The sequence below is a fragment of the Monodelphis domestica genome, chromosome 3 (genome assembly GCF_027887165.1).
Source record: "Monodelphis domestica isolate mMonDom1 chromosome 3, mMonDom1.pri, whole genome shotgun sequence".
Taxonomy (NCBI): Eukaryota; Metazoa; Chordata; class Mammalia; order Didelphimorphia; family Didelphidae; genus Monodelphis; species Monodelphis domestica.
The window spans coordinates 72,163,949-72,182,062 of NC_077229.1; the positions used below are offsets into that span (position 1 = coordinate 72,163,949).

General features: G+C 56.4%; 1 protein-coding gene across 1 annotated transcript; it reads left to right on the plus strand.

The window, feature by feature from the left end:
- Nucleotides 1–298: 298 nt before the first annotated feature.
- On the plus strand, nt 299–16,853 carry MAP1S (microtubule associated protein 1S). The gene is made up of 7 exons (XM_001363709.4): nt 299–572; nt 6,156–6,257; nt 9,484–9,566; nt 10,318–10,458; nt 11,079–13,716; nt 14,539–14,774; nt 16,408–16,853. The coding sequence occupies exons 1-7, from the start codon at nt 401–403 to the stop codon at nt 16,561–16,563; spliced, it is 3,528 nt and encodes a 1,175-aa protein (XP_001363746.2). The 5' UTR covers nt 299–400; the 3' UTR covers nt 16,564–16,853.
- The last annotated feature ends 1,261 nt before the right edge of the window (nt 16,854–18,114 follow it).

Below are 18,114 nucleotides of genomic sequence, written 5' to 3' on the forward strand. Positions count from 1 at the left end.
GCATGTGTTTATACACATACTAGTAGCATAACTATAATATTATGAGACAAAGGCACTGAGGGGAGGGATGCAAGGAGAGGGCGGCAGAGGAGGCCCAGCCTAACTTGCCAGCAGAAAGGGTCTTGCTCCTCCCTTTCCCAGGTCCCCTCAGGACCCCACTATCTAGCTCCATCCACCCAAGCCCTTCAAGAACCCATCCAGCGGCTCCTTTAAGGATGGGGCGGGGCATAAATCTTCCCTCCCCCCAACGCTCCGCTGGTTGGCTGCCGATGACATCACTGGGCGGGGTGGCGAGGGCTGGGGTGGGGGGAGCGCTTAGGGCGGGCTCGGGCCGGCCGGAGTGGGGAGGAGAGGGACGGAGAGATAGTCTGCTCGGGACGTCACGGCCCCGGGGCTGAAGATGGCGGCGGCGGCTGTGGCGGGGCCGGCTATCCCGGGGCAGCTGCAGCCCCAGCCCGAGCCCCAGCCTCCGGTCCCGGCGGGCGGAAGCCGCTGCTCGCTGCTGGTCATCGTGGGCGGCGAGTGCGCCCGACCGGGCCTGCTCCGCCCAGTACTGGCCCAGCTGGAGAGAGGTGAGCCCGGCCCGGCCCGGCCAGGCTGCGTCCGCTGCGCGCTTGGAGATCTCAGGAAGGGGTGCATTTGGATACCCTCCTTCTGGAGAGGTGCACTTGGAGATCCTCCTGCAGGGGGATGCGCTTGGAGATCCCCCCTGGGTGGTGCTCTTGGAGATCCTTTTTGGGGGGGCGGGGATGCGCTTAAAGACCCCTCCAGGCGGTGTGCTTGGAGATCTTCTTTGGGGAGGGAAGTGCGCTTGGAGGTCTTCTTGGAAACGTTTGGAAATCCTCCTCCTGGGGGTTTGCGCTCGGAGAACCTGTGGTGCGGGTAGCTTTTGGAAATCCTTGGGGTCGCCCTTGGCGATCCTCCGGGGCACGTTTGGAGATCTGGGGGCGGGACGGGATGGGGCGGGTAGTGGGGGTGCGCCAGCGCCCTCAGAGATTCCCTTTATCCCCTTGGAGATCCCCCGGGGACGCCTCGTGTACTCCACCCACCTTCCCTGGCCCCTAGAGGCGGTTCCCCTCCGTGGCCCGGCCCCCCCGCCCCAACTACCCCTAGGAACTAGGCTGGGCCGGGCAGGCCTTGTTTTGGGCTTTCCCGACTCCCCCCAGCCTGCCTGGGCAGCTGGGAGAGGAAGGAGGCCGTAGTTCCGTTATTTGGGAGGAGAGTGGGAGGGAGGTGCCCCGGGATGGAGGAATCAGGAAAGCTGAGCCCCAGCCGTAGCTATTTGGCTAACTCCTGTATGTGACCTCAAAACTTAACTTCCCGCGCGGAGCCTCAGTTTCCCCTTCTCACCTCTTGACATTCTACTTAGGGAAGGCATTGGGCTTTTGGCCTTTTTGCATCCTCAGCGTTTAGCGTGGTGCCTGACCCATAGTAGGTGCTTTAAAAGTTTGCTAGTTGTTTGGTGGGCGGCCCAGTGGAATGAGAGCCAGGCCTAGGTACTTCCTAGCGGGGTGACCCTGCCCTAGCCCTTAGTGCTTTTCTGCCTTGGAACCAATACACAGTATTGATTCTAAGAGGGAAGGAAAAGGTTTTAAAAACAGTTTGCTATTAGTGAATAGAATTCTGCATCTCCGGGCTGGTATGTGCCTGGCACTGCTAAGTGCTGGGGATTCAAAAAAGACAAACCCCAGCCATGCTCTGGGGAGAGCTCATGATCAGACAAGGGTTCGAATCTTTGGCATTTGGATCATAGATCCGGACCCTAAAGGGCACTGAGTTCAGCTCCCCCCATTCGCAGAGGTGGATGGATGGGGGCATGACTTAGCTTCCTCATCTGCAAAGTGGGTTTGGGTCTTCACTCAGGCCCTGTGTCAGCTATCAAAAGGGGGGAATACTTCCTGCCTGGCCTCCCTCCCGGAGCCCCCATGCATGGGAGTATCCAGAGGAAAGAGAGAATGAGAAGGTGCTGGCTTCCTCTCTTCCAAAGGGCAATGGGATAGTGTTTTATGGGAGGAAGCATTTATGCCCTCCCCTGATTGGTGGCGGAAAGGCCTTTATCCCCGACCCTCAAATGAGATATTTACAAAGTACCTGGCACACAGAAGATGCTTAATAAATGCCTGCTTCCCCTCTGGCAACAAAACTAATTAAGAGATTGTGGAAGAAGGGAGGAAAGAAAAACCCTGCCAACTTCTAGGAGACAGGGCAGGTGGGAGGGAAGCTGGGCCCTGGCACAAGGGAAACCATTCCCCAAGGCTACCCACTAGTACTAATTGCTGGGGTGGAGCTGGAAGAGCCCAGGCCCTACCCTACCCTATCCTGCCTTGCCCTCTGGGGGGGTTGGCACTGGCTCCCTCAGTGAGTCACAGCTGCAAGGTGGAAAGCAGCTGTAGATCCTCGTTTACCTGTGGAGTCATGGAGTGCAGCCTGCCTAGAAGGGGCCTTAGAACAGAGGATTGGAGCCCGCCTGGCTTAGCCCTAATGTCAGAGCTAAGAGGGCCTTTGGAATATGTTTGCTGCCCCTCCGGGGCATTGTTATTTTTTCTTTTTTTAAACCCAAACTTTTACTTTCTGCCTTAGTAACAATTTTTAAGACAGAAGGGCAAGGGCAAAGCAAAAGAGGTTAAGTGACTTGACCAGGGTCACACAGCTGGGAAGTATCTGAGGCCAGATTAGAACCTATCCCAGGCCTAGTATTCTGTCCACTGTGCTACCTAACTACCCCCCTAAACTCTTAAAAAAAAAAACCACTCTTACCCTCTGTCTTAAAATTATTACTAGGGATTGCAAGGCAGAAGAGCAGCAATGATTTAGGCAATGGGGGTTAAGTGACCTACTCAGGGTCACACAGCTAGGAAGTGCCAAAGATCACACTTGAACCCTGGTCCTCCCTACCTGGTGCTTTATCCACTCTGCCACCTTGCCATCCCCAGCCCTTTAGGGTCCAAGCAGCATTGTTTTTCATCTTTGCATACCTCCGGTGCCCGGAACGCTTTCTTGGGCAGAGTAGAGGCTTTAGAAATGCTCATTGAATATCAGGGCTGGAGGGACCTTTGCTTGTAAGCAGTTAGTGCTCACCACATGTCGGGTACTGTGCTGAGCTTTGTACTGGGGGTGCAAAGGAAGGCAGAAGACAGTCCTTGTTCTCAAGGCGCTCCTAGTCTGCCTGGGAGGCAGGTATCTGTGTTCACCAGAGCTATCTGGGGAGTAGATGAAGCTATTCATATGCTCTTAAAAGAACAGCAGAGTGGGAAGAATCTTCAAACCCACAATGTCAGAGCTGGGAGGGAGCTTAGAACAGGGAATGTCAGAACTGGGAGAGACCTTAGAACAGAGAATGTCAGAGCTGGGAGAGACCTTAGAACAGAGAATGTCAGAGCTGGGAGGGAGCTTAGAACAGAGAATGTCAGAGCTGGGAGAGACCTTAGAACAGAGAATGTCAGAGCTGGGAGGGACCTTGGAACAGAGACTGTCAGAGCTGGGAGGGACCTTAGAACAGAGAATGTCAGAGCTGGGAGGGAGCTTAGGACAGAGAATGCCAGAGCTGGGAGAGACCTCAGAACAGAGAATGTCAGAGCTGGGAGGGAGCTTAGAACAGAGAATGTCAGAACTGTGAGAGACCTCAGAACAGAGAATGTCAGAGCTGGGAGGGAGCTTAGAACAGAGAATGTCAGAACTGTGAGAGACCTTACAACAGAGAATGTCAGAGCTGGGAGGGACCTTAGAACAGAGAATGTCAGAGCTGGGAGGGAGCTTAGAACAGAGAATGTCAGAGCTGGGAGGGACCTTAGAACAGAGAATGTCAGAGCTGGGAGGGACCTTAGAACAGAGAATGTCAGAGCTGGGAGGGACCTTAGAACAGAGAATGTCAGAGCTGGGAGGGAGCTTAGAAGAGAGACTGTCAGAGCTACAGAGGATGCCAGAGCTGGGAGAGAGAGCTTAGAACAGAGAATGTCAGAGCTGGGACAGACTTTAAAACAGAGAATGTCAGAGCAGGGAGAGCCCTTAGAACAGAGGATGTCAGAGCTGGGAGAGACCTTAGAACAGAGAATGTCAGAGCTGGGAGAGACCTTAGAACAGAGAATGTCAGAGCTGAGAGAGACCTTAGAACAGAGAATGTCAGAGCTGAGAGAGACCTTAGAACAGAGAATGTCAGAGCTGGGAGAGACCTTAGAACAGAGAATGTCAGAGCTGAGAGAGACCTTAGAACAGAGAATGTCAGAGCTGGGAGAGACCTTAGAACAGAGAATGTCAGAGCTGGGAGAGACCTTAGAACAGAGAATGTCAGAGCTGAGAGAGACCTTAGAACAGAGAATGTCAGAGCTGGGAGAGACCTTAGAACAGAGAATGTCAGAGCTGGGAGAGTCCTTAGAACAGAGAATGTCAGAGCTGGGAGGGAGCTTAGAACAGAGAATGTCAGAGCTGGGAGGGAGCTTAGAACAGAGAATGTCAGAGCTGGGAGGGAGCTTAGAACAGAGAATGTCAGAGCTGGGAGAGACCTTAGAACAGAGAATGCCAGAGCTGGGAGAGAGACCTTAGAACAGAGAATGTCAGAGTTGGGAGCACCCTTAGAACAGAGAATGTCAGAGCTGGGAGGGAGCTTAGAACAGAGAATGTCAGAGCTGGGAGAGTCCTTAGAACAGAGAATGTCAGAGCTGGGAGGGAGCTTAGAACAGAGAATGTCAGAGCTGGGAGGGAGCTTAGAACAGAGAATGTCAGAGTTGGGAGCACCCTTAGAATAGAGAATGTCAGAGCCCAAAATGTCGGGGCTGGGGGTGGGGGTGGGGGTGTCCTTGGAGCCCAGAATATCAGTTCTAGGAAGTGCACAAATAGACAGGATGTCTCCATTTTCCTAGGGCCTGGGGCCCTTTGCCCTCCTCTCTGTGACCAGTGGGTAAGATGCTAGGTCTGCAATCTCCAGCATGTGTTTTTCTGAGTAAGAGAACCCAGTTCCCCACCCTTGTCTCCACGTGTTTGCCGGGGAGGAAATGCAGCAATCATGTGTCCTCCCAGCTCTGGGTCAGCTGGGCTCCTGGCTCCTGTGGCCAGAGGAGATGAAAGGGGGCTGGATACAAAGCCAGAGGCCTGGGGACATGGGCTATTAGGGAGATTCAAAGGCCTGGGGATTGTGGGGAGGAAGGCCTCTGACGCCCTTGTACTCTCCCTCCTAGTCTCCACACCTGATGATGTAACTGAACAAGGCCTCCTTCCTGGGCCTCAGTTTTTCTTCCTATAAAATAAAATTGGAGCAGGTGATTTCTAAGCCCAGAGCCATAGAGCTCCCAGCTCTGTCATTCAGGTTTTTTTTAATCGGCTTTTGTTGACATCTCTAGCTCTTAAATTCCCCGGTGTTCTCCTCACCCCTTCCTGCCCTCATCTCCTTCTAAAGGGGGCTGGGGGGAGGTGGGGGCCTCACCAAGAATTTAGCAAAACTAACCAACTGGTGGAAAAAGTCAGGCATTGTTTATCTGCAGCTCCACGCCCAGAGCCCACCACTAGCCAAAAGGGAGGTGCCTTCTCCTATCTGTCCTTTGGGGCCCGCCTTGGCCCTTATCATGTCTCAGCATTCTGTTTTCCAAAGTTTTGCTGTTTCCATTTCTATTGTTGTTGTCTTTGCTGGTTCTGCTGGCTAGTCATTTCCATTCTCCCTCCGCTTTGGTGTCCAGCCATTCCCCGGGAGCTGACAGCCCCCTGCTTTGTTTCCCTGCGGGGCTGCCGTAAACATCCTGGGGTGTCTGGGACCTCCTTGGAGGGCATGCCCAGCCATGGACTGTCTCCATCCTGGAGGGCAGAGACAACTTTCTTGGTGCGTTTTTCTTTGAATAATTTACAAATTGCTTTCCACGATGGTGGAACCGATCGCCCTCTCCGTCATTGGTGCCCACCATGGTGGGGCCCTTCCCCATCTGATTTTCCTTGCCCTGGTGCATACACTTCCTGGCTCCCAGCTCTGATGGGCCGGCTGAAGGACCGTTTCAGCAACCCGGAGGAGAAGACAGTTGGAGGTTTTCTTGTGAGGAACAAGATGGGGTAGGAAAGGAGGAGGCCGGAATTCATCTTCCTGAGACTTCTCCAAACCGGCCTCTTGGGGGTACTAATGAGGGGATTTTGAGAGGGGGGTCCCTAAGTAACATTCTCTCTCCTTTCCGCAATAGGGATCCGCTCTTGGGATGTTGACCCAGGAATCTGTAACCTGGATGAGCAGCTAAAAATATTTGTGTCCCGTCACTCAGCTACATTCTCCAGCATCGTGAAAGGTGAGGGGCTGGAGCTGGACGCTAGGCCTTGGGGGGGGGGGGGTTTGGGGGCTCCACACCCTGCTCTCCTGTTGGATGTCCTTGCCTGGCTGCTCCCCTGCCTGGCGGTGGATAATTCAGCCCTAACGCTTGGCTCTGATGAAGAGGAGCATCCATGGAGCACCTTCGTTTCTGAGCTCCGTATTTGGGGAAGGAGATTCGTAATTTCAAGATGATCCCCAGAAGGACAGCCAGGATGGCAAAAGGCCATTAGAGGATTAGCTCTAGGAGAAGAGTTGGGGGCAGACTACAGGGCAAGCTCCGCTCACTTCGTGTATTTGAAATCATCCTGTGCAGGAGGAATGAGATAATCTGTTTAGGAGGACCTAAGAGAGAGACAGGATTGGAGGAAACCAAGGCCTGGAGCAGGTTGGGTCACACAGGCAGGGAAGTCTTTGGGAATCGTTTTGGACAGTGAGAGGGACCTCTTGGGTCAGGAGGATGTCAGCTTGAGTGTGCCCCTGGGCCCAGGCAGAAAGGATGGAGTTGGGGACCCAGATTATTTCCCTGGGAATGAAGACCCTTAGACAGGGTAAATAGGAGTGTTCGGTGTGGGGGTCCTAGGAAAAATACCATCACTGCAATCCTGGGACCAGAGTTCAAACCCGATTCTTCTATACATTTGCTGTGTAATTTTGCACAAGTCCCCCTCCTTCGGCCTCAGTTTCCACCTCTGTAAACCGAGATTACTTACTGAGCTTTGCGGGGTATTTTTTTTAACTTTTACTTTCTATCTTAGAATCAATACTGTGTATTGGTTCCAAGGCAGGAGAACAGTAAAGGCTAGGCAGTGGGGGTTCAATGACTTTCCTAGCATCAAATAGCTGGGAAGTGACTTGAGAACAGATTTGAACCCAGGACCCTCCATCTCTAAGTCTAGTCCTCAAGCCACTCAACACCTAGTTGGCCCCCTTTGTATTCCAAAATTCTTTGCATGCGGCTTCTCTTTTGAGGGTTATGAGTCTGCTGTGACTTGGGTGCCATGGGTTTTATTACCTCCCCATGTCCCAGGTGAGGTCCAGAGTCACGCAGCTAGGAAGTATCCAAAGCAGGATTTGAACTCTAAGCCCAGGACTTCATGTGTAGCTGTAAATGGAGACAAAAAGCTTCAAGAGCTGGAAAAATGAATGAGGGAGAGCAGGCAGGGGAAGAAGGGACATGGTTGTTAATATAATATAAAATGTGGCTATTTAATCTTTAAATATTTAAAATATCAATGTTTATCATGTGGTCAGTCAGAAAATCAGAGTGGAGAATTAACAGAGCCAGAAACCTTTGAGACTTAGTTGTGGGCTTGGAGGGCCCAGGGCCTAGCCAAGCCCCAAAGCAGCAGCACCTTCCATAGAGGAAATGTGAGATGAGACAAATCCTGGGCTCCGAGTCCAATCACAATTCCCCTACCTAAGATCCAGCTGGCTCGGACTTCTTGCCTTTTCTTCACAGCACCACACTCCATCTCTGCTTTGGATGTTTTCCTTTCTTTTTCTTCTTTTTAATCTTTTACTTTTTAGAGGCAGCTGGGTAAATTGAGAGCCAGGCCCAGAGATGGGAGGCCCTGGGTTCAAATCTGGTCTCAGATACTTCCTAGCTGGGTGACCCTGGACAAGTCACTTAACCCCTGTTGCCTAACCCTTGTGCTCTTCTGCCTTGGAACCAATACTTAGTATTTATTCTAAGACAGAAGGTAAGGGTTAGTATTGAGGCTATGACAGAAGAGCTGTAAGGGTTAGGCAATGGGGGTCAAGTGACTTGCCCAGGGTCACTCTGCTAGGGAGTATCTGAAGCCAGTTTTGAACTTTCTCCAGACCTGGCTCTCTCTCCACCTAGTCACCCAGCTGCTTCTATGTTCCTTTTTTTTTTTTTAATATACTCGTGTGTGTGTGTGTGTGTGTGTGTGTGTGTGTGTGTGTGTGTGTGTGTGATTGTGCCCTGCTTAGAATGTAAATTACTGAGGATGGAGAGGTTGGTCCTCTCTTTTGCATTCTCAAAGCCTGGTGCGTCCTAAGGCCCCAACAGATGCTTGTTGGGTCATTCATTCGTCGGGGAAGTCCATTAGTGTCTCTTGGCCCCTTTTCCTGGCCTGTACCTTGTGGGAGTGGGACTCGATCACTCTTTCCCAGCCCTTCCATGGTATGGGGAGGGGGAGCGAGAGCCCGTGAGCGAGGCAGGCTCTCCAAGGACCGATCCTTTCTCCTCCCTCTCCTTTGACTCCCCCTTCACCACCCCGATGCGCAGGGCGCCCGTCCTTCCGTCTGCCCTCCAAACAGTGGACCTCACCAAAATCTCTGCCCCTCAGAAGGCCCTGAGGTGGGGAGGGCACCCTCAGCCTAGCCCTGACGGGATCCGAAGGGTGGCCAGTCTGTGTGACCGTGATGGAAGCTGGCTTTCCAGGCCCCGGGTAGTGGTCTTTTCTTGGATCTCAGAAGCCAGGAGCTGCAGATCCCTGGGACCTGAATGCCCCGGGGCCTGGCACTCAGCCTCCTTCCCTCCCCAGATATCTGGAGGAGGTGGTAAAGAAGGACAAAGAGTAGCTGCTGAGAGCCCCTGGAGTGTTTGCAGAGTGGGTGTCTGGCATGGCTTGACCGTGGGAAGGGCAGGAGGGCCTCATTGGCCAGACGGAGGGCTGGGCCCTGCGACCGGCTGGGTGGGTCCTCAAGGTAGCAATTCCTCCCATCCTCCACCCTCCAGCCTGTTCCACTGCCCCTGCCCAACAAGAGAGCCCCCAGGCCAGGTAAAAGCAGGGAGAAACCAGCCGGCTCTCCCTTCCCTAGTCAGTGGGAAGGAAGTGTCCGCTCTTGCATTGTCTTATTGAAGTCCAGCTTCCTGTCCTGAATCTGCCAGCCAGCTGGCTGGGGGATGAATCCAGCTTCAGTTTGAGGTGATATTGGGGGAGGGGGAGAGGATTTGGCTGTCCTCCTCCCTCAAAGGATTCAAGACTCACCCTCCAACTAGCCAGACACAAGTCACAGACATTCTGTGTCCTGAGTTGTTCCCCTTTCTTGACACTGTTTCAAAAATGTTCCCAGCTCTGACATTCTCTGTTCTAAGCTCCCTCCCAGCTTTGACAATCTCTGTTCTAAGCTCCCTCCCAGCTCTGACATTCTCTGTTCTAAGCTCCCTCCCAGCTCTGACATTCTCTGTTCTAAGCTCTCTTCCAGCTCTGACATTCTCTGTTCTCTGATTCCAGGTCAAAGGAGCCTCCACCACCGGGGAGAAGAGCTGGAAACTCTGGTGCTGCTGAACCCCTCGGACAAGTCCCTGGTGGATGAGGTGGGTACAGGGGTCAGGAATGTGGAGAGTTGGTGGGGGCCCCCGTGAGTTACTGTCAGTAGGAAGGCCCAGCCCAGGGAGGACTTAAAAGGGAAGGAAAAGAAGGGTCTGAACCTCCCTTTCTCCTCCAGCTTTTTGGGCCTTATTCCCATTTCTAAACTTCCTGGTCTTTCAGGCAGCAGTCAGCTTTTACTTACTTATTTACTTATTTTTCATATTCATTTATTTATTTTTCAGCCCCTAGTGCTCTTCTGCCTTGGAGCATATTTTCCAACCCTGACCTTCCATCTTAGAATCAATACTGTGTTTTGGTTCTGAGGCAGAAGAGTGGTCAGGGCTAGGCAGTGGGGGTGAAGTGACTTGTCCAGGGTCACTCAGCCAGCATCTTCTTTGCGCGGGGCTCTGTGCTGGGCATGGGGGATACAGAGAAAAAACAGGTCCTGCCCTCCAGGAGCTAACCCTCTAACAGGGGAGATGACGTGCCAATGACTCGTGCCCATAGGATATGGGCAGTGATGGTAGAGGGGAGGCACTTGCCGTGGGAACAAGGAATCGAGGAGAGGAGGGACCTCCTGTGTGCCAGGTCCATCCCCTCTCGGGCCCTTGACACCCTTCGCCAGAGATGGGAGAGTCATGGGGTGTCCAAGGTGGAGGCTGTGGGGGGGAGATGAGGCTGTGCCGGGGTCGGAGGGGCTCCTGGAGGGCACATGCTGACTCTTCCTCCCTCCCTCCCTGCCTGGTCCTGGCCCAGCTCCGTAACCTGCTCCTGGAGCCCTCGTACCATAAGCTGCTCGTGCTGGCCGGCCCCTACGTGGAAGAGACAGGGGAGCTCCTGCTGCAGACGGGCGGCTTCTCCCCCCGTCACTTCTTCCAGATCCTGACGGATAAGGAGGTGTGTGGCCTGGCCCCTGGGTGGGAGATGGGGGAGGGCAGGGGGGCTTCCCAGCGTCTGTGCTCTTCCTTCTCCCTCCCTCCCTTTGTTTCTGACCAGAGTCGCCCTCACGGGCCTGGTGTAGGACAAAGGGCAGCCCGCCCCTCACTGATGGGGGACAAGGGGAAGGATGGGGCCTTGGTTGGCAGGAGGAGGGGTGAGGTAGTCCGACGGACGGTAGAGGGGGAAGGTCTGGAACAAGAGGAAGAAAGGCAGGATCTCCTGGGAGTGGGACCATAGCCCAGGAGGGCCCTTCCTTAATCTGATTCAGAGCAATGATGCCCCTTGGGTCAGTCTCTGGAAAGCCTGGCTGCGGTGAGGTCTTGGGCCACTCCCTTCCCTCGTGGTGTCTTCTGTAAAATGAGGGTTGGGGTCCTCACCCCGCCGGTCTAGTTAGCCCTGGCCGTGGGGGTACTGTTTCTGAGTGACCTACCTGAGGTCTTCTGGGAGAAAGGGGCAGGGTCAGAGTTCGAATCCAGGGTTCCCACCTCCAGGTGCAGTGGGGGGCTGGCAAAAGGTCTCAGAACTCCCCCAGATGCCGAGCACCTGGACCCACTCTCATTCTGGCTTCTTCCTCCCAGATCGAGGACCTCCTGAACTCTGCGTCGTCCTCGGCCCTCCCGAGGCTCACCATCACCTGCCCCGACTTTGGGGAGTGGGCTTACCCCGGCCTGGATGGGTCTGGCCTGCAAGACTTTGTTCAGCTGCAGCTGAACCCCCCCGGGCGCCGGCCAGAGTCGGAGGGGCTGCGCGAGTTCCTGGAGTACGTGGCCGAGTCCCTGGAACCCCCGTCCCCGTTTGACCTCCTGGAGCCCCCGGCGACGGCGGGCTTCCTGAAGATCTCCCGGCCCTGCTGCTATGTCTTCCCCGGCGGCCTGGGCGATGCCGCCTTCTTTGCCGTCAACGGCTTCACCGTGCTGGTGAACGGAGGCTCGAGTGCCCGCTCCAGCTTTTGGAAGCTGGTGAGGCACCTGGACCGCGTGGATGCGGTGCTCGTGACCCGGGCCGACAGCCTGCCGGGTATCAACAGCCTGCTCCAGAGGAAGCTGGCCGAGCGGGACGAGGAGGCCGCCGGGGTGGCCTCGGGGGGTGGGCGAGGGAGCGAGGACTGGCTGCGCCACCTCATCTCCCCCGACCTGGGCGTCGTTTTCCTCAACACCGGGGAGAGGCGCCCCGTGTGGGGGGACGACGAGGCCGGCCTGGCCCTGGGCTACCTGGAGCGGCTGGGCATCCCGCCTACGCCGCTGTGCCGCGGCCAGGTGGCCTCCGAGCCCATGGTGTTGTTCCTCAAGATGGGCGTGGGCCGGCTGGACATGTACATCCTTCACCCGCCACGGGCTGCCGCCGGCCGGGAGTCAGCCCTGCCCAGCCTGGCGGCGTCCGCCTGTGCCCTGCTCGTCTGGCACCCCGCCAGCCCCACGGAGAAGATCGTGCGGGTCCTGTTCCCCGGCTGCACCCCACAGAGCCGGCTCCTCGAGGGACTGGCCAAGCTGCAGCACCTGAGCTTCCTCCGACAGCCCGTAGTGACCCCCCAGGACCTGGAGGCTCCGGGCCCGGGCCGGGCAGAGAGCAAGGAGAGCCTGCGCTCCGTGTCCAGGAGCAGCGTGACCGAGGGAGCCCGCCCGGCCAGGGCCGAGAGGAAGGACGCCAAGCTGGCATCTGGCAGAGACCGGCCCCGCGGCCCCGCCGAGGAGGCGCCCAAGGCGCCCAAGGAGCGGAGCCTCCCGGCCAAGAAGGAAGGGGCCCGCGGGGAGGCCCCGGCCCGGAAAGAGGAGAAGCGGATCGGCCGCAAAGAGGACGGGGCCCCCAAGAGAGAGCCCAGGGCCGAGGCGAGACCCAAGGCCGACGCCCTGAAGAAGGACCCCAGAGTGGAAGACAAGAAGACGGGGGCCCCCAAGGCGCCCGGCCGCAGGACGGCTTCGACGGCCGCCGAGCAGCCCTTGTCCACCCGCCCCGGGAGCACGAGGAGGAGCACCGTGCAGCCTGCCGCTAAGGGCGCTGACAAGAGCCACGTCCGGGCAGCCCCCAAGGATCCGGGAGCCTCCAAGCTGGGCAGCTCCAAAAGCAGGGAGGCAGCCAGGCCCCCAGGTGCGGGGGGCGACGCTGGCCCGGAAGTCGAGGGCCCTTCTGTGTTCCGCTGCGGCGAGGGCTGCCCCTCGTCGGCCCCAGGCTCCCTGTCGCCTCTGGCCAAGACACCCCCCGGGGAGCACAGCCTGGACCTGGGCCTGGGCTCAACCCCACCCCTGGAGGGGCTGATGAACCACATCGGGGAGGCCGGGGAGGACGGAGGAGGCGGAGGCAGCTCGGAGGAGAAGACCCTGGAGCTGATGTCCCCGGCCAGCTCGGCGGCCCCCACGCCTTCCCTGGCCGGCCCCCGGAGGCCCCCCGAGGGCGCAGAGCGGCTGGCTCTGAGCCCCTTCCGGGAAGGGGGCCCCGACGTCTCGCCCACAGTCACTACGCCCTCGCTGCCAGCCGAGGTGGGCTCCCCACACTCCACGGAGGTGGATGAGTCCTTGTCCGTCTCCTTTGAGCAGGTACTGCCCCCGCCGGTGGCAGCCGGCGACGCAGAGCCAGGCAAGGTGGGGCTGAGCCTCCCGCTGCGCGCGCCGACCTCGCGGGCACCGCGCTCGGCCTCGCCCCACGACGTGGATCTGTGTCTGGTGTCCCCCTGTGAGTTTGAGCACCCCAAGTCGGCCCTGTCCCCCGGAGGCCCACCCAGCCCCCGAGACGTCTCCAATGACAGCAGCGCTCGCTCCCAGGAGCTGGCCCGAGGGCACCGGGGGAGCGGGGGCCACCCCGAGGAGACACCCCCCACCTCCGTGAGCGAGTCGCTGCCCACCCTGTCGGACTCGGACCCCCCACCCACGGCAGAAGATGGGCCTTCCCTGGTACCGGACTCGGATGAGGAGGACACAGAGAACTATGGCCCCGCCCGGGATCCCCTGCCTGCCCCCATGAAAGACCCTCCCCCCCTGCCTGCCCAGCCGGGCATCTGCATGGTAGATCCCGAGACTCTCCCCCCCGACCACCTCAAACGACGCGAGACTGCCGGCCGGGCCTCTGCCCGCAAAGCTCCCTCCCGGACGGGCCCCAAGGCCAAGGCGCCGCTTGGCCACACCCTTAGCAATCCCAGAAGTGAGCCCCCGGACAGGGGGCCCCGGCTGGCCGGCCGGGCCGGGGGCAGCGGTGGGGCCAAGACGGGGCCCCGAGCGCTATCAGGTGAGAACTTCTCTTGGAGCTGGGAGGCTAGGCCAGGCGGCCAGGATGCACAGGAGGGGCCCCCGAGATGAGAGTCCCCTTAGAGAACAGAGGCTTACAAGGGAGGTGGGGGGGGCGGGGGGGGGCACAGGCGTGGGTCAGCCCCAGGGTCACTTTGGAAGCCGGCTGTCCGGCCTGGGTGGTGGGGACAGGCCGTGGGTCAGCCCCAGGGTCACTTTGGAAGCCGGCTGTCCGGCCTGGGTGGCGGGGACAGGCCGTGGGTCAGCCTCAGGGTCACTTTGGAAGCTGGCTGTCCGGCCTGGGTGGCGGGGACAGGCCGTGGGTCAGCCTCAGGGTCACTTTGGAAGCTGGCTGTCCGGCCTGGGTGGCGGGGACAGGCCGTGGGTCAGCCCCAGGGTCACTTTGGAAGCCGGCTGTCCGGCCTGGGAACCCTGGGTGGCAGGGACAGGCCATTCGCTGTAAAGAAGGAGCCAAAGGCTATGAGAGGAAAAGGTCCTGGCGGGGCCCTGCCAGTGTCTTGTACCCTTCTGAGAGGGCAGATGGGCTAGAGCCTCGGGATCACCCCGAGAGCCAGAGAGAAGTGGGGGGCTTCCAGCAGCAGAGTCCCATCCCCTGTATTCCCTGCTCAGTGGCCTGGGCTCAGGCAGCTTGGGGCCGAGACGGGACAGGAGCTATCCTAGCTCCACGTGACCCCGGCGATCCTGCGAGTCCCCCAACACTAACTGGGCTCACCCTTCTCACCCTGGGGAAGGGTCAGCACCCCTGGGTGGGAGGGAGGAGCCGGTGAGTCAGGGCGACGATGGGACGGTTCTCTCTCCACAGGGTCAACTCCAAGCAGAGCAGGCAGCTGTCCTGCCCCGCCAGGACCTCCCATTTACCTGGACCTGGCCTACTTGCCCGGAGGGGTCAGTGCCCGCTCTGTAGATGAAGAGTTTTTCCGGAGAGTTCGAGCCCTCTGCTATGTCATCAGTGGCCATGACCAGGGCAAGGAGGAGGCCATGAGGGGCATCTTGGATGCGCTGCTGGCTGGGAAAGAGTGCTGGGAAGCAGACCTCCAGGTGGGCACGGGCAGGCAAGGGGCTGCCAAGCGTTCTATGCCTCGCCTTGGGGAAAAGCAGGGACTCCAGGGAGAAGACCCTATCCTCAGGGACCTTGTAGCCCGGTGGTGGAGATCACAGTGAGAACTGATATTGAGGCCCATGAGCTCAGGGGGTGTGCACACGTACCTGTGTATGTTTATGTGTATATTTCCTTTGAAAGTCTATGTATTGGGGTACAGCTGGGTGGCTCAGTGGATGGAGAGTCAGGAGGTCCTGGGTTCCAATGTGGCCTCAGACACTTCCCAGCTGTGTGACCCTGGTCAAGTCACTTAACTCCCATTGCTTAGCCCTTACATCTCTTCTGCCTTGGAACCAATAAACGGTATTGATTCCAAGACGGAAGGTAAGGGTTTAAAAAAAAGTATGTATTGGGGTGCAGCTAGGTGGCTCAGTGGATAGAGGGTCAGGCCTAGAGACAGGAGGTCCTGGGTTCAAATCTGGCCTCAGATACTTCCTATCTGGGCAAGTCACTGAACCCCCATTGCTTAGCCCTTATGGCTCTTCTGCCTTAGAACCAATATGTAGTATTGATTCTAAGATGGAAGGTGAGGGTTTAAAAAAACAAAATTCTTTATATTGGGCAACCAGGTAACTTAGTAGATAGAGCGCCAGGCCTGGGGTTGGGAGGTTGTGGGTGGAGAAATTCTTTGTATTTTATTTTATGCCACATTTATTTATGGTGAAGAATGCCAAGATGGGGGCACAAAAAGCTTGAAGCTGGGCCTTCAATGTTTTCGCCAATCTCTGTTCTAAAATCCAATCTAAATTTAATTGAGAATTCCAGAACTGGGGCTCTTCTTTTCCTGTCCCCACCAGATCGTTGTCTGTAGAAGTAATTAGAGAGAAATTTGGGTACGTGTTATTTTGAAGAACATACTAACCGCGTTGGGTATTTTAGAGATGAGGGCAATCAAAGAAGGCTTCCTGAAAGAGAACTTTGATTGGAAAATCATTTTTATTTGGCTTTAGAACTTTTTAGTTTGCATTTAGATAGGAATTTGCTGTATAGAATTGCCAAGACTTCAAAACAAAAGTAAGACCATTTGGTAGGGATTCAAGAAAAAGGGGGGAAAAGGAAGACTTTGAAGGACAGCTGAGATTTGGATACAGGTTGAGGTCCTCTGGGCAAGATGGGAAGACAACCAACAAAGACACACGGAGCCCTGGAGGAGCTTGGGGTGTGCTCACAGGGCCAGTGAGCCTACCTTCACCAGGATTTAAACCCACATCTTTGGAGAGGAAAGTGAGGAGAAGGTTGGGATTTATTTGGAAGCCTTGAGTACCAGGAAACGTAGACAGCACGGAATCGAGTAGGGAAAGAAATGGTCGCGCCAGGAAGGGTGACTGGGCCTGTACTTGGGCCTGACCCACTAATATGCGAGCCTTGCAGTGGGAGGATGTCCTGACTTCCTTCCCCGGATCCAGCAATGGGATGTGGCTATCCTGTGGCTCTGGCAATGTGGAGAATGTCTGTTCTTTCCCAGGGATCTCCGTTGGGTGCCTGGCCCACGTTTGCGAGATAGCTCGTGCTGGGTACCTTCCTTCTTCCCAGGGTGGACCCCTCACCCCCTCTGTGTCTGTCTGCTTCTAGGTGACCCTCATTCCTACCTTCGACTCCCTGGCCATGCACGAGTGGTACCAGGAGACCCACGGGCGGCAGCAGGACCTGGGCATCACCGTGCTTGGCAGCAACAGTACCGTCGCCATGCAGGACGAGACCTTCCCTGCCTGCAAGGTGGAGTTCTAGCCCTTCCTTGGCCACCTCTGACCCTCACCAGCCTCGTGCGTGTACACGGACACACACATATACACACACGTCAGGGCACCGTTGGGCCTCTAACCAGAGGCACAGCCCAACTACCACCTCCCTGGGGATGGGCAAAGGAAGGTGGATCCCAGACCCCAGTGTTAGGAGGGGCTTTAGAGGGCCTTCCCGGCCTCACCCACTCCCACCCCTGTTCCCCCACATATCCAGGTTGTCTGTCTGTCCAACTTCACTGACACACAGCATTAAAAGGAGCTTCACTTCCTGCTCCACCCTCGGCCTGGCCTGGCTCCTTTCTGGGGATTGTAGGGATGGGGCTGTGAGGGACAAAGGCCAGGTCTGGGGACCAGGGGTTGGGGGAGGGAGAGACCTAGGACACAGTCTCCCAGCTGGGATGGAGTTTAGAAGAGATGGCAGAGCTGGGAAGAACCTCAGATGGGCCCTTAGAACACAGAATATTAGAATCTGGATGGCCCTTAGAACAGAGGATGTCAGAGCTGGGAGGGAGCTTAGAACAGAGAATGTCAGAGCTGGGAGAGAGATTAGAACAGAGAATGTCAGAGCTGGGAGAGAGATTAGAACAGAGAATGTCAGAGCTGGGAGGGAGCTTAGAACAGAGAATGTCAGAGCTGGGAGAGCCCTTAGAACAGAGAATGTCAGAGCTGGGAGGGAGCTTAGAACAGAGAATGTCAGAGCTGGGAGAGAGATTAGAACAGAGAATGTCAGAGCTGGGAGGGAGCACAGAACAGAGAATGTCAGAGCTGGGAGGGAGCTTAGAACAGAGAATGTCAGAGCTGGGAGAGAGATTAGAACAGAGAATGTCAGAGCTGGGAGGGAGCACAGAACAGAGAATGTCAGAGCTGGGAGGGAGCTTAGAACAGAGAATGTCAGAGCTGGGAGAGAGATTAGAACAGAGAATGTCAGAGCTGGGAGAGAGATTAGAACAGAGAATGTCAGAGCTGGGAGAACCTTAGAACAGAGAATGTCAGAGCTGGGAGAGCCCTTAGAACAGAGAATGTCAGAGCTGGGAGGGAGCTTAGAACAGAGAATGTCAGAGCTGGGAGGAAGCTTAGAACAGAGGATGTCAGAGCTGGGAGGGAGCTTAGAACAGAGAATGTCAGAGCTGGGAGAGAGATTAGAACAGAGAATGTCAGAGCTGGGAGAACCTTAGAACAGAGAATGTCAGAGCTGGGAGGATACTTAGAACAGGGAATGTCAGAGCTGGGAGGGAGCTCAGAACAGAGAATGTCAGAGCTGGGAGAACCTTAGAACAGAGAATGTCAGAGCTGGGAGGATACTTAGAACAGGGAATGTCAGAGCTGGGAGGGAGCTTAGAACAGAGGATGTCAGAGCTGGGAGGATCCTTGGAACCCAGAATATCAGAGCCAGGAGGGATTTTAGGATCCAGAATGTTTCAGGACAAGGACCTTAGAACATGGGCTATCAGGGCTGTTGGACCCTTAGGACATAAAATATAACACTTAGAAGAGACCTTACAACGTAGAGCATATAATCGAGCTGGGAAGTGCCGTG